The 14080-nt window shown below is 39.1% G+C and overlaps 1 protein-coding gene across 1 annotated transcript in view; it reads left to right on the plus strand.

Annotated features, from left to right (window-relative positions):
- The window catches only part of SPATA16 (spermatogenesis associated 16), an 87203-nt gene that overhangs the window by 8452 nt on the left and 64671 nt on the right, over positions 1-14080 (plus strand). Inside the window, exon 3 of the mRNA XM_040613581.1 lies at positions 7907-8052. Coding sequence (XP_040469515.1) covers positions 7907-8052 — 146 coding nt within the window. The remainder of the gene's footprint in view (positions 1-7906; positions 8053-14080) is intronic.

Here is a 14080-nt window from a genome sequence, read left to right on the forward strand (position 1 = left end):
AAAATCTTTAGGTGTCTGAACCCACAGCTCCCCACATGTATGGCAGGCACTGTGATACCCAGTGACAGATAGACACAAAGGCATGATGCTACCTCACCTCTCTCAATGTAAAGCAGTGCCTTGGAGCTCATCTCAAAGTGGAATTTCTTTTACGTTCAGGGCCTTAAGAAATTGGAGGTATTTATCCTCCCAGCTACCATCTGCTCCTGGAAGGTATCATACAGGAACAGGAGAGCAATTCATGTTTAATTTGTGGCTCCGGGCACTTCCTGACTAGAACCAGCACAGTACAAAAATGCAATGGGCAATCAGCTTAATTTCTAGCAAGAAAACTAGGCAAGCTAGAAGAAGGCTCAAACACCAAAAGCAGCTAATGCAGGCGTGCAGCAGCCACAGAAGGTGTGCTGTTCAAGTATTTTCTATCTGAAATGTCTTTAAATCATACTGCTGCATACCTACACAGACTCTGCAGAGGAGAGACAGAGATGCAGGCTGAAGTGGGCACTGAATTGGAAACTGTTCATGGACTGATTTGAGAGGAACTTTATCCATGAGGACAGTTTAGAGAAAATGTGTTATTAAAGTGCTTTATTTCCATTTAGAGATTCACACAGGCATACACAGACAGTAGGTGGTGACAGCTGCTACCAGAACCATTTGTTATCTTACTCCTGTTCAGCTTTTGACAGTGTAAAATGAATATAAATGCTGAAAAGCTTTACAGAGGTGAACCAAACAATAAAAAGTAGAGGGGGAATGAATTCTAGTTAGGTTACTTTAGGGAAGAGCTTTATTTCTGTTTATACCTGAGGCATGGATATGTGCTGCGTTTCTAATGCTGACAATACTGTTGAGACTAGTCTGGGTGGAGTTTACTAAATCAGCACCATCCTGAGGTCGGAAGAGAGGAGAGAGTGGGCCTTGCAGCTAACTTTAATGTCATATCCAGAAATGGCATGGAAATAAGGTTTCAGCAAATTATTGCTTTCTCCATAATAATCTTGTCCATCAAAATGGAGTGAACCTTTCACATACTTTGCCTTAATAAAAGTGCAAGTGAATATCTCTGTGTTTGGACTTAGCAGTAGCAAATCTCTTGGCATCAAAGGGATTAAATTAGTTGGCCTGGAATTATATTGCTTTTTCCAAGCAATCATGACAGCTCTCAAAATCTTGCTACAATATAGTCACATCACACCAGCTGACAGTTGCCTCCAAAAAAACATTCATTTTGGCCAGCTCCTCCTGCGAGCACTACCAACAGACTGATGCTCCTGCTTCAAAGTCCAATAGGCAGTTTGAATTACAATCCTATCCAGAAAAGGTACTGGTATTGGTTTTGACTTTGGACTGATTGTTTGGTTTTCACATGGAGTATTTACACCATCCTCGGTTTGATCCTGGATGGAGTCACAGTAAAGGACTGACAATTTTTGTATTACAAAGGTAATCTATAAAGAAGATTTCAGTATGCTGTACAGATATGAAGTTCCTCAGAAACTATAGTAGTATATTGATTCCACTATATATGTTTCATTAGAGAGCTTTGGGGTTGGTTGGTGGGGTTTTTTTGCTTCTGTAAGTACTCCTCCCACCCTGGCAGTACTGATAACAGGAACACTCCGTAAAATAAGGATTGGTAATGAGAGGCACAGATTTAACGCACAGCACAGAGATTAAACTGAAGTCAAATTGATATTTTCCTAAAACCTTTGTTCCTGATTTAATGCTTCCAAAGCAAATTATTTACAATATGAGAAAGACCCCTAAGTCTGCACTGGGGGAAGGTAAAGCCTTTATCTGAAGTTGGGCCAAGAAATAGGAATGACTTAGGCTTACGAGTGCTGCAGGAAACATCATTAGCTTCTGTGGGAGGGAAAAGATTCACGTCAAGTTTATTTTTATAAAGCATCATCCACCTCAAAATGAGCACAAACTAAAATGCTATATCCTCTGTATTTGGTGTGCACTTGAACTTTCACTTTTGCAGAGAGCTCATCTCCAAAAAAAAAAAAAAAAGGCAAAACAGTGACAGATATGCAAAATCTGTAAGCCTCTGGGGAGCATAAAATTTAGTTTTTAACTTAGGCTAACAATCTGCCCCACCTGGTCACCAAACCCCTTCCAAGTACCTCTGGTTCCTGCAAAAAAAGGCTGGTTGTAGCTGAAGGAATTTTAAACTAGACATAGACGAGGCTTAAGACAGACCCAATGGCAATGTGAGGAGAGCAGGCTGGATGCCACACCAGACCACATGGTGAGGGCAAGCAGTCTGTAAGCTTATCTGGTAAAGTCAAAAACTCACCAGATCCATGCCTTTCTAGCAAACAGTGGTTTTCCGAACAGAAATAGGGATCGTATCTCATAAATTCACATATCTGAGGTATATTTAGCTCTCGGCCAGTACTGTGTATGCAGTAATATGCCCAAGACAGCAAATGTGCCCTGCACACACATTACTATTACAGAATTCAGTGCTAACTCTGCACAGAGCAGCTATATGCCCAAAAAATCATACGTACACATTATTTGAATTATCCATTGCAGAGCACATCGCAGGAAGCCTCATAAATTTAGTTCTTACCTGACATCTGCGTTCATATTTAGTGGTGAATTATATATTTTCAGTATGTTTTCTAGCAAGTTATTTACACAAATCTCATTAACAATAAAGACAGAGGTTTTATATACAATTCCTGCTCTGCTGACTGAAATTGCATACCAAGATGTCAGTATGACTTTGAAGAGAAGCTGAAAAGTTATGCTGCATGAAATCATATCATCGAGATAAAAATCCTCTCTTTTTATTCTTCATACTGACTTTTTTTTCCCCTTCCCACTGAGACAAAAGCGCCATTAACTGCTTCTTTGTTATGCTGGTTTCCTGCAGTATTTTTGATAGTGCCTAATCATTATAAGGACTAGATTACAGTGCAATATATAAAAAGCAGTTTGTTTTCAGCCCTGTAAGAGGCTCGCTATCAGGTTTTGAAAGTTATTTTCAGACGTAGCCTTCCTTAGCAGACATTTTCTGGGATGCAGTTAGTGTTCAACCTGCCAGGTGCCTGATGTGCAATGCAGTGACATTACCAGGCTGATTACTTGGATGGCTCTGAAGTGAAGGCATCTGGTTAGGACCATTGGCTAGTCAGAACAAAAGGCACTAATTAAATATTTCTTGCCTTTTCAGGTTTGTTCCTCTGATTAGCCACTCTAAAAATCACTCCAGGGAAAACCACAAAGTTATCTTTAAAACAGACATTCCTCTGCTAACAACAACAAGTGCCAAAACACAAAAAGAGAGAGAGAGAAAGCAAAGCAATCGGCTCCAGCAGGGTAGCAGGTTATTGCTATATTCAGACTAACTCTTACCCCTTTCAGGCTTTTAGAGGAAAGTACAAGTGATCTTGTGGAACTTTCCAAAAGATCTCATTGCCACATGCCATTTCACCAAATTTACTTGTTTTCCCAATCTAAATTTGCTATCAAATACGTATATATATACACACACGTAGATGGATATCTATTAGGCATCACCTTCTTTAAATTCACTTTCCTGAATTTAACGCATACCAAACCTATACTGGTGACCAGTAAACTGTTACCATTGCCAGATTCTTGCATCTGAACCTTTCACCTTGTTTTCAGTGACAACATCTCTGATGTTTCAGATCACCAGAGCTCTAATTTTATTCTTCCAAATTACACACATGCTAACTAGGAAGCTATCTTAATGATCAGCATTTCCTCTGGTCTTTTACCAAAACCGTGGTGGGTCTGGGAGGTTCTTTTCCTCTCTTTCTTATAAGCTAATGCCTGGGAGGTCCTATTCATAAAATTGCTTTGCATGCTACTGCCAAAATTAAAGCCTTAATACCACAACAAGATCTATGCTAAGTTCACAGTGTCACAGACTTGTTCTGTGACCTTTGACAGAGTACTTTATCACAAGCATTTATACGACTGTGGTTGCAGCAATATATTTATAGGGTTCTACACGTTGCAAGAGAAACCTCCCTTATCAGTGGAAGTATAACATAATCAGTGTCAGTTCACCACTAACACAAAAATTGCAAGTAATGCTTTTGTTCCTTACATTTCCTTTACGTGCTTGGTAACTCTTTGAATGAGATAACTCAGCAGTGTTCTAAGGATGCACGTACACAAAACCTGCACGATGGCCTCCAGTTGCAACAAGGGCCCCTGTGAAAATATAAATATCCTTTGGCAGGCTTTTCTTAAATAAATATTATCTCTGAGAAAAAAAAATCGTATGTATGACAAAAGTACTCTCAGGTAGACTAGGCCTGAAAGTAAAAAATACTGTTAGATTTGCTAGCTATAGTAAGGGACATAAAATGGTACATTGCAGGTTTTTAACCCCAGATTGGCTGTAAAGCTTCAAATGTTTAAGTTGTTTGCTTCAGTTTCATAGCCTCTATAACCTTTAAGATATTGACAATATTTCTGCAGACCAAAAGGTCACCAAAGTCTTAGATAAGGTGTACCCCCAAATTTCCCAGTTTGGAATTAAAGTAAAATTCTGTAACGTAGCTCTGGGAAAGGAAACCCTCAATGATACAAAACGTAACTGCCTCAGCCCACATCCATATTTGAATGTTGTTGTGACAAGACCATCAGGTATGCAGAGGAGTGAGATGGAGCTGTGCTTACCTTTTACTTAAAGCACTCCAAAAACACCAACAGCTCTTTTGACCTTCAAAGGTAGTGTTATTGGACTGCAGACTACAGCAAGATAAAGATAACTCAGTTCTGCAGGTGAAACATGAAAATTGCAAACAAATCTCCTCCCTGCTTATTATGTCTTTGTATGGCACAGCCTTTCTTCCTCCCTTGCTCTCAGTCCAGCAGGGCTTCCCAAAGTTACAACAATCTGTAGCTACAGAAACTCCTTTGGATCCCTAGGAAATTCTCCTTTTTCTGTTCCCCTTTGAAACTCAGATGTGAGTCTTTCTGCAACTCTTCTCCACATCCCCACCTGTGCTGTAAAATCCCAGCTTGCTTTCTCCTTCCTGCCTAACAACTCCCCCGGGGAACTTTCCCAGATGAGGTTTCTCAGGTGCTTTCTGGCACTGTCTTCACCTCACCCCCCAGAAATGCTCAGACTCAGTATTCAGTGGCAGACAGAGCAACGCAAGCCCTTCTCCTGCTGCATAGCCAAATCCTTTTATTGGAAAGGCCAGCAAAATACACAAAAGAGTATTGAAACACACCCACAAAAGGTTATCATCATCACAGCTTGGGAAACAATGATGTGCTTTTCAGGCTGTGCTGACAAGGTTCACCCAATAGAAACCTTTCCTGGTGGTGTCCATATTGCTACCAAAAAAGTCCCTTACACCAGTGAGTACCTTTAATTAGGCATCTCACTAATACGAGACATTAGGGCTTATTTTGTATATTCATCGCCATTTCTGTAAACTTAAGTTGAATCTTATTTTCGGTGCATGTTGCTGCTGTTTGTATGGAACTGGTGTGGAGGGGTCTATCTCAAAGGAATTGATCCACTGCAGAAACACTGCACAAAAATCAGGCAAGAGTTTGAATACAAGAATTGTACAGCCTAGATGGTCTGAAACACAGGCACATTCCTTTAAAATATTACTCTGATTTTGTGAGATTAAAGATAGTGTTATTTGTTTCTTTGAACTCTCACTCCAAGATGTCTTAGAGAAGACCTGGCAGAATCCAATCTTCACTGCATTTAAACGTGTTTTCTGAATCCTTATCTGTTCAAATATGGTTTACAGAGACTCGTGTCCTGTTTTTTGTCAAAGATAACTGATGGGTTACACAGGTCTAAACATAACTCCACATCAGCAGTAAGACTCGAGGAAACTCTGAATTGCAGCACTTTATACTGAAGGGATCCCTCTAAGATTCTTTTCTTCTCACAATCATTCAAGAAGTTGAAAGTCCAGGGAGTGGCCTCAGATCTCTCATTCCTATAAATTTTACAGAGGTCACAGCATGGCCAATTCAGCTGAAAAGTGTTATTACAGAAAAACTTGATGATACTTTTATGTTCACTGATGTGAACATAATTCTCTGGGTCTTTTAGCTACATATAGCATGTCTTATCCATAGAGACACTTCAGCAGATATATACGGTACCATGAGCAAAGTTAAAAGTGATGAATTCTCTGATTTATAACTTGTACTGATAACAGGATGATAGAAATTCCTAAATCTATGCCTGTTATTATATACACCGTGTAGCTTCGCTCAGCAGAGAAAGGATGTGAAAGAAAAAAAGTGTTTATCACACCTGAACTAGGGGGACACTTCCTTGAATGACTCTTGTTGTCTGTAAATAATTGAACTGATCTCTAACCAATGCACAAAAATCTTAAAGATAGGGTTAGCTTTGCAGGTGCTAAGTGCGGATGCGGGTCTATAATCCTTACTTTTAAGTATCACACTCCGGAAGAAAGATGCATATATAGAAGAGCTTTTTTCTTGACAGATTTAATCTTCTAAAGAGATCTCAAACTGCTGAGTTGACATTGCATCTCCTAAAGATCAACCACCGGATTTTAACCACGTAGGCACAAGAAACTAATTAACATAACTAAACCCATTAGCAATAAGGAGCTAGACAACAGTCCAGATCCTCCTCCCTCCATTTCAAAGTTTTGGCAACTGGCAAAACTGGACTCAAGTGAGAGTCCCTGAGTTATAGCCCATTTAAAGCAGAGGCTGCTTTCATCCACGTGAGGCTGCAGTTGCAGATCAGTGACTTAAGGTCCTTGGCACTCATCTCAAGGTGATCCAAGAGTGTAAGCACACAGCCTAGATAAATATTAATTTGTTAATCTTCATTGGAAATCTACTTTTAAAGCTGATTCGCAGTGAAGTAACGTAGTCAGATGAAATCACTGCACACTAAACAATCCTGTTAGGGATGTTTATCCAAGCAAAGGACATTCAATTGCATTTTCATTAGTAGCACCATACAGTTATTGTCCTTAAAGACAAGGCTCTTAGACTTAATCTATTTGTTACAGTTGAATTTTCTTAAGAACTAAAAGCCAATTTTTACTGCTCTTGGGCATTACAAAATGAGGTTGCCTGTAGATTAATAAAACAAAGATTTGAGGACTGGAGGTGGTCCTGCCCAGTATCACAGATCAGCCAGTGCTGAGGACTCTTTGAAACTTTAAGGAGTTGTGGGTTATATAATTCTAATGATGCACATTATTAAACAGAACATTATTTAATGAGAAAGTCACTGGCTGCGATGAACAGCAGGCAGCTCATCTATCCAGAAAAAGAGTACTTTTTTAAAAAAACAGAAAATATGATCTTTCTGCTAAATTCTATACAGCTCAAGAAGATGGGAAAGAGGGTTGATCTCATTCTTTTTACTTTCTATAGCAGTTTTCTGGAAGGACAAGTCCTCCCATTAAACAAGGAGGAGAATTTCTGGTTTCCTTGCCTTGTATCACTCTCTGCTTTCCTAGCCATGGGACAAAGGCAGCAGAGCCTAAGGCAGAGGTCACCACTGGCTGACTGAAATAAGTAAATAGCTGTCTGAGACTCCTCCTTTCAACCTCAGTCTGAAGACAGCCACGGATTTTGGGAGCCTAAAGTTAAACTTTTATTTTTGAAAATGGAGGGAAATACAGTTTCTTTCCTAACAGTTTTTTTTAGTTATTAGCTTATTATCTGCTCCCCTGGCTATCCCATTTGGGAAGATGACACAGCATTTTATATTATGTTCACATGTATTTGTACTCATTATTTTTAGTGCTAACTTTAGTTAAAGTCTGACTTCTAAGTAAAATATATTCTGTTTTCTCCTTTTATCCATCACAAAAAACATTTCTACCTAACAAAATGTGTATTATAACATCAGTAAATAATATTTTTGTTTCTTCTACAGATTTGCAGTGAAGGTGGTGCTACAGAAAATCCCTTTGAGTCATCTTTTGAAGATATTTCCAGTATTGCCAGTTTCATCGAGACAAAGCTTGTAATCTGCTACTTAAAACTGAGCAAACCTGATGATGCTCTGAACCATTCACACAGGTAAAAAAAAAAAAATATTGATTAGACACACTGCTAACACTGAAACAAAAATATTAAACAAAGACTATGATAAATCCTGCTCAGGAAGAATCGGTCTAAGAAAGAGAAAAGATGAATCAATAAAACACAACTTATACATGGCAGTGATGTTTAGGTTGGACCAATTTGGCAAAATTTGTGACATGAAACCACAATAGGCATGTGTACATTTACTGCTTTGACAATGCAGTAAGTAAGGATACTGCAGACGAGTCACATACATCGTTCAGGGCACCCTTAGGACTGAAGCTAGACAAATATAAACAAGCTCATCCTTATATGACAGTAACGATATTATGAGTTCTTGACCTTTTCCAAGCCAGATTAGGTCAGGGATTGCTTCAAATTATTTTCGTTACATAATTCCTCGTGAGCGCACGTCAAAGACCAGTACCACCAGCAGAGAAGCCAGAAACAAAACTTGTACATAGTGGAGACGAAGTTCCCACTAGTTTCAGATGAGTTAGGATTTTGCTGGGTTTGTGCTGCCTTTAATTAGTGTTCAGGCATAATGATAGTTTCTGTTAAGCGCATGCACATCCTGCCAGAAACACTTCATTATTGAGGTCTCAGTTCATTTTTTTCCCTTGTATGAGATGCATTAAGATAGACACTGCAATTAGTGCAGGGTGAGGATTTTTTCATACAATCATCTCAAATGAACATAACTACAAAAAAAGTAGTTACAACAAAAGAGACAGCACATGCTTATGCCTAATGCACAGGAGACAGTGCTGAAGAATAATGTGTGGGTATTGAAATGCGATGCCATCATGGCAGCAGGTTCATTTAGCTACACACAGAGGCACAGAAACTGAGAATCCTGGCTTAATGATGTCTTCGTCTCCCATCCCTACACATCCCCACCCCTTTCCCAAGTATTTTGTGTCTGTAAAGCTATGCCTGCCTGGAGCCTACACACACTGGAAGGGTGCATCCTTCAGACCAGTTCCAAGTACCATGCTGGGTGGACAGCCTAAATGCCCATGAGAGATTAGAGGACATTAGGTGCACTCCCAGGGCACATTTAGCAGGGACACAATCTGTATTCCTTTCAGGTGGAGTATTCTGGTAGGTAAGCCAAAGCATAAGAGGTGGTGAAGACTGTGCAATTCCTGTTAAACCCCCCAAAAAAAAACCCTGAACAACAGCCAAACAAACAAACAAACAAACCCAAAAAAATGCACTCCTCATGCAAACTAAAAACCAACCACATTTTTTCATGGCTTCTTTAGGACCATGTTAGAAATGGGAAAAAAAAATTATATATATATAAAGTTTAACTAGACTCCCAACTTTTGGAAAAATGTTCATGATTGCTCTTTTATTCTGTGATTTCTGAGAACACTAAAATAAAGGAAGCTATTTGGGCAGTACAAAGACAACTAGAACGGGAAATACTTTTGTTTATCTCCTTTAAATTATCCTGATTTCAACATAGTAAAATACATTGACTCAAGTGCTACAGAAACTTAAACCTATTCAGACATACTTTGGTTTCAATTGTCTTAAAACAGAAAACATGACCTACAGAAACCCATGACCTACAAAGAAAATAAATGCAGACTGAGATCAATGGAAAACCAAAGGAGGGAAAAATTCTTCATTTTTCTTTCTTGTGTATAATTTTAACAATTTGTTCTTAACTTCTCTAGTTACATAGCACGAAGAAAAGTGGCAATCAGTAATGCCTGTTTAATAACTTCCCAAATGGTAATAAATCTACTGACCATCGTTGTCACATTGTAAAATGCAGGAACTAATACAACAGTATACCAGCAAAAAAATATTCTGAGATATAATTAACATAAAGACAAAACATGAAATACAATTAATAGCTATATTTTTTCAAAAAGAACAAATAAATTAGTCTGAGCTCTCCCACTAAAAATAGCTTACTGCCATCAGTTAACTAATGCATGTAGAATTTTTATTCCCACTGAGTTTTTATGTCATCACCACATTGTAATGGTTTGCTGGTAATCCTTTGGCATTAATTGTGAATCCAAATTAAAATATTCATTTCTGCATTTATTTGCATTTACTGAACTATACTTTCTTTAATTTCATGTAAATTTCACAGCTTCTGCATTCATTTCTGAGCCTTATTAGCCAAAAATCAGCTTTAATATTCTCACAGATAGTTGTATCAAATATATAAAAGTGGGTTTTGCTAGGAAGAAGTCTTACAAAATATCACAACGAGAGAAATAGAGAAAAATTCCAGCAGCTCAGTTTTAAAGCGTTCCAGAACAGGCGTCTGCAGGGGAATAGCTATCCCATTCTTAAGAAAGGAAAGAGAGTACAATTTATACCATCAGCTTTAGATCCTGTATGAGAAGCCAAGTCTGGGTCCTCCTGAAAAGTGCAAATTGTATTCTCTGGGATTTTTTAATATCAAAATTTAAGGCTGCCTTTAGCATTACTGGCACAATTGAGGACACTGGCTGGGTTCTGATCATTTGTCAGACTGATACAAAAGATTTACCCTTTGTGATCAAGTGCTATTAAAACCACTTCTCATCCATCACAGCTCTGAACAAACGTGCCATGGATCGACCTCACCAAGCAACATCTGCAGTAACCTACTTGACCACCACTTTTCATCATAAGATAGCCATCAAAATAATTCCTAACTTGCAGTCTGAAGCTATAAAATGAATCACACAATATTTACATGCCCTGTGGTCCTTTTGGCCCAGGCATTATGGCATACCAGGGTTTAATGATCTTAATAACCCCATATGGCTTGCTGAGAAATTAGATTTTCCCTTTGGTTGCAGAAGGCAATTTTCAATTATAGCAGATGGCAAAACAGTGAAGGTCTGAGAAGTCAAGAACTGACTAAGAAACCTCAGATTAGTATTTAGGCCTTATGTTGCTCAGCCTAATAATGTCAGTGGTTAAATTTTTGCCCCAGAAGAAAATAATCTTGAAGCAGAGCATAGCATATCAGCAGAGCAGTCCCCCACTTAAGCCTGCTCTTCAGAGGGCCAGGCTCAACAGAGCAATCCATAAAGCTGCAGTTGTGTGTGGAAAGACAACCCACAGTGTATCACATACACAGCTTGGCAACTGGTAAGATTCAGTCTTGTTTGAAATCAGAGCGAGCAATGGTGAACTCCCTGACAATTGAAAATGGAGGATCCTTCAAAACATAATACGCACTGCTTTCTGGATAAGACTATGTCCCCTTACAGTTTCTTTGTTATTTTGCTTTTTTCATCCAAGCAAGCTAAAATAAATCTGCATTGACACCATGTGACTTGCTGTTTGCACATGGGAAAACAACAAAGAACCTTTTTACCGGAAATACACTTTTTACTGCTGTATTTACACTTCCTCAGCTGCTGTGATCCTCATGGCACACACGAGTTGAAGAATGACAGACACATGGCTTGATTCACTTGCCTAAACATGGACTGCCATTCATAAAGATCCTGTACATGGATCAAGCACTAGAAAACATGGTAGAAGTTAATGTCACCTACCTGGCAGCAAGCAACAAAAAGCATTTTATTTCATTTCTGCCTACTTTTGATCAGTCCCTGCCCAGGTGTAGTATGGCTGCTGGTGCCTTAAGACTCCTCTGGAAATAAACTCCTCAGCAGGGGAACACGCCTGCCCACCACCCATGAACAGTCACACCCCTTCCCAATGGGATTGCTGTCATGCCATAGGAAGACCACAGCTGGTGGTGGCGGGTGTGTTGGGAAGTGCCATCTGGAGCGATGTTTGCAACCTGCCTCCTCCCACAGCATCCCTGCCCTCCTTCTCACAATCTGAAAATTTTAGACCTGAGGGCTGAGGGCAGGAAGAGGAATCAGACATCGTGGCATGCTTCTTTAACATTATCTCTAAGTAATGCCTGAAAAATACGTTCATGATAGTAAGGAATGCCGTACAGAGCTATTCAAAATCTTTGGGGTTAGCAAAGATTTTCCTGTGTCCTTGCAGACTCCGCTCTGCAGCATGACCTGCTGCCAACTCCCTCCCTCCCTCCCAGAAAGGCAATGCATAGAGAATGTAATAAATCTGTAAAGCTTTTTCTGCTATGCCTTTTTATGTGTTCCGTGGAAGGCAGGGCTCTCTAATGCCTCTTGCACAATTCATAGGGAGACACATGAAGTAGAAAATAGCACCTCTGTTAAGTAGTACACGATTGCTTTAGTGATGACTTAACAGAGGGAATCTCTTATGGAGACATAGTGGGGGAAAAAAATCTAAAACAGCTGAAGCTTCAGAGATTTACTTCTAAATCCTCTGCATTTTCCAGTGACTTTTCAAACACTTACAAAAGGCCTAAAATAATTATTAATGATCAAGCTTTATGCAATATCTGTCAGAAAAAAAAAGTATCTCAAAACAGCTTATTATAGACAGGGTAAATCAGAACTCTTTAATCCAGATTAATTCAGAACTTTCAAACTAAAAATTCAATATTCAGCTACTTCTCCATTCCCTAGCTTCCTGATTTTGCACCTTTTAAAACAGGACTATATTAAAGTAAGTTGAAGAATGGGATTCTAATTAAATATTAAATAATCAAAAATAAATAATGCAATGATGCTATAATACAGTGCAGACAGTGGGCATTAAAATGGGGACAGAAGAAGAGCTCAAGAGCATAGATTTTTAGGTAGAAATAGAAAAACAACATAACGGCTGATGCTGCTAATCTGTGGGAAGTCTGTAGTGTAATGTATACTTGGCTCTAACTACTCTTCTAATCTCTTTACCTCCTCAGAAAAGGAGAGAAAAAGAAAAATTAGCAGCACCTAATTACTTCAGCAATTGTTAGGCACATTGCAATATACATAATAGATGAGATATTATTAATACAAAGCAATTCCATTGAGATGCTCTGCATAATATAAACCAGAAGCACTCTTAAAAAATGATTCCTTCTCACACAGCATTTCAAATATTTTTATGTACTACAACTTTTTATTACTTTTTAAACGAGAAACATTTTCTCTGGATTCTGATTCTCAACTCTGATTCATACATTATTTCCAGATTTGTGTATCAGTGACATAGTTCCTACTTTATGGGCTGAGACTCCGTGGAGGTCCAAAGCTACATTGCAAAAACATTTGTCTACGCAATGTGTGGTGGGATCCTGTTAAGGAAAGGCTTATTTTGGAGGGGAGGGCAGGGGGAGCAAAGCCCTGGAAGAAGTACGGTTCCTTGCAGAAGGAGAAGTCTAGCAACATTGAACTGTTTTATTAGAGCTGAGATACATGACAGCAGTCCTAATGGCATCAGAAAACTTGGTGGTCAAGAAAGTGATGCTTGTACAGCTGGAAAGTGAGGGGGCACTACATTATGCAGACAAGACAGGGAATGCAGAGTATCTCCATTTGTGTTAAGATGTTTTGGAAGCTTTGAAACAAGATCTTTCTAAATATCTTTTTGTTCTGGACGGGAGAACATTCTCCTTTTTACCACCTTCACAGCTGAGGAATCAAGACCTGTATAGCACATTTATCTTATGCTTGCAATTCAAAGCAAATTGCTGCTGCAAAACCTTTTAGCATGGCAGTTATATTTCACTTTACTGACAGAGAAAAGGCGTTGTGTGAAACCTTTTTTGGGAACACACATTTCTTCCCTCCTTTCCTGTGTGTTTAGATACGAAAGCCTCATGAGATGGCTTCTTCTTTGTACTGAAGGTCCTCGCCCATAGATGCCATAACCACATTTATTTCTGATTGGCGGCCCAACTGCAAGTCCAAAAAGTCCAACAGCAGTCCAAAGACAAGTCAGGTGTTCTTCAGTGTAAGAGGATTTGGTCCTGTTCCTTGATGCATCTAAGCTTGGTAGAAGATCTTCTGCCTTCTTTGTGGCTGTTTGTTTGGTTCAGTGATGACTACTATATTGGAAGGGATTCCTAACATTTATCAGATACCAGAAAGACCCATCCTGGAGTCTGCCAAATTTACCTTGATAAGCAGTATTGGGTATGACTGCTCTTCTAGCTACAGCT

Source organism: Falco naumanni, chromosome 13 (assembly GCF_017639655.2).
Source record: "Falco naumanni isolate bFalNau1 chromosome 13, bFalNau1.pat, whole genome shotgun sequence".
Taxonomy (NCBI): Eukaryota; Metazoa; Chordata; class Aves; order Falconiformes; family Falconidae; genus Falco; species Falco naumanni.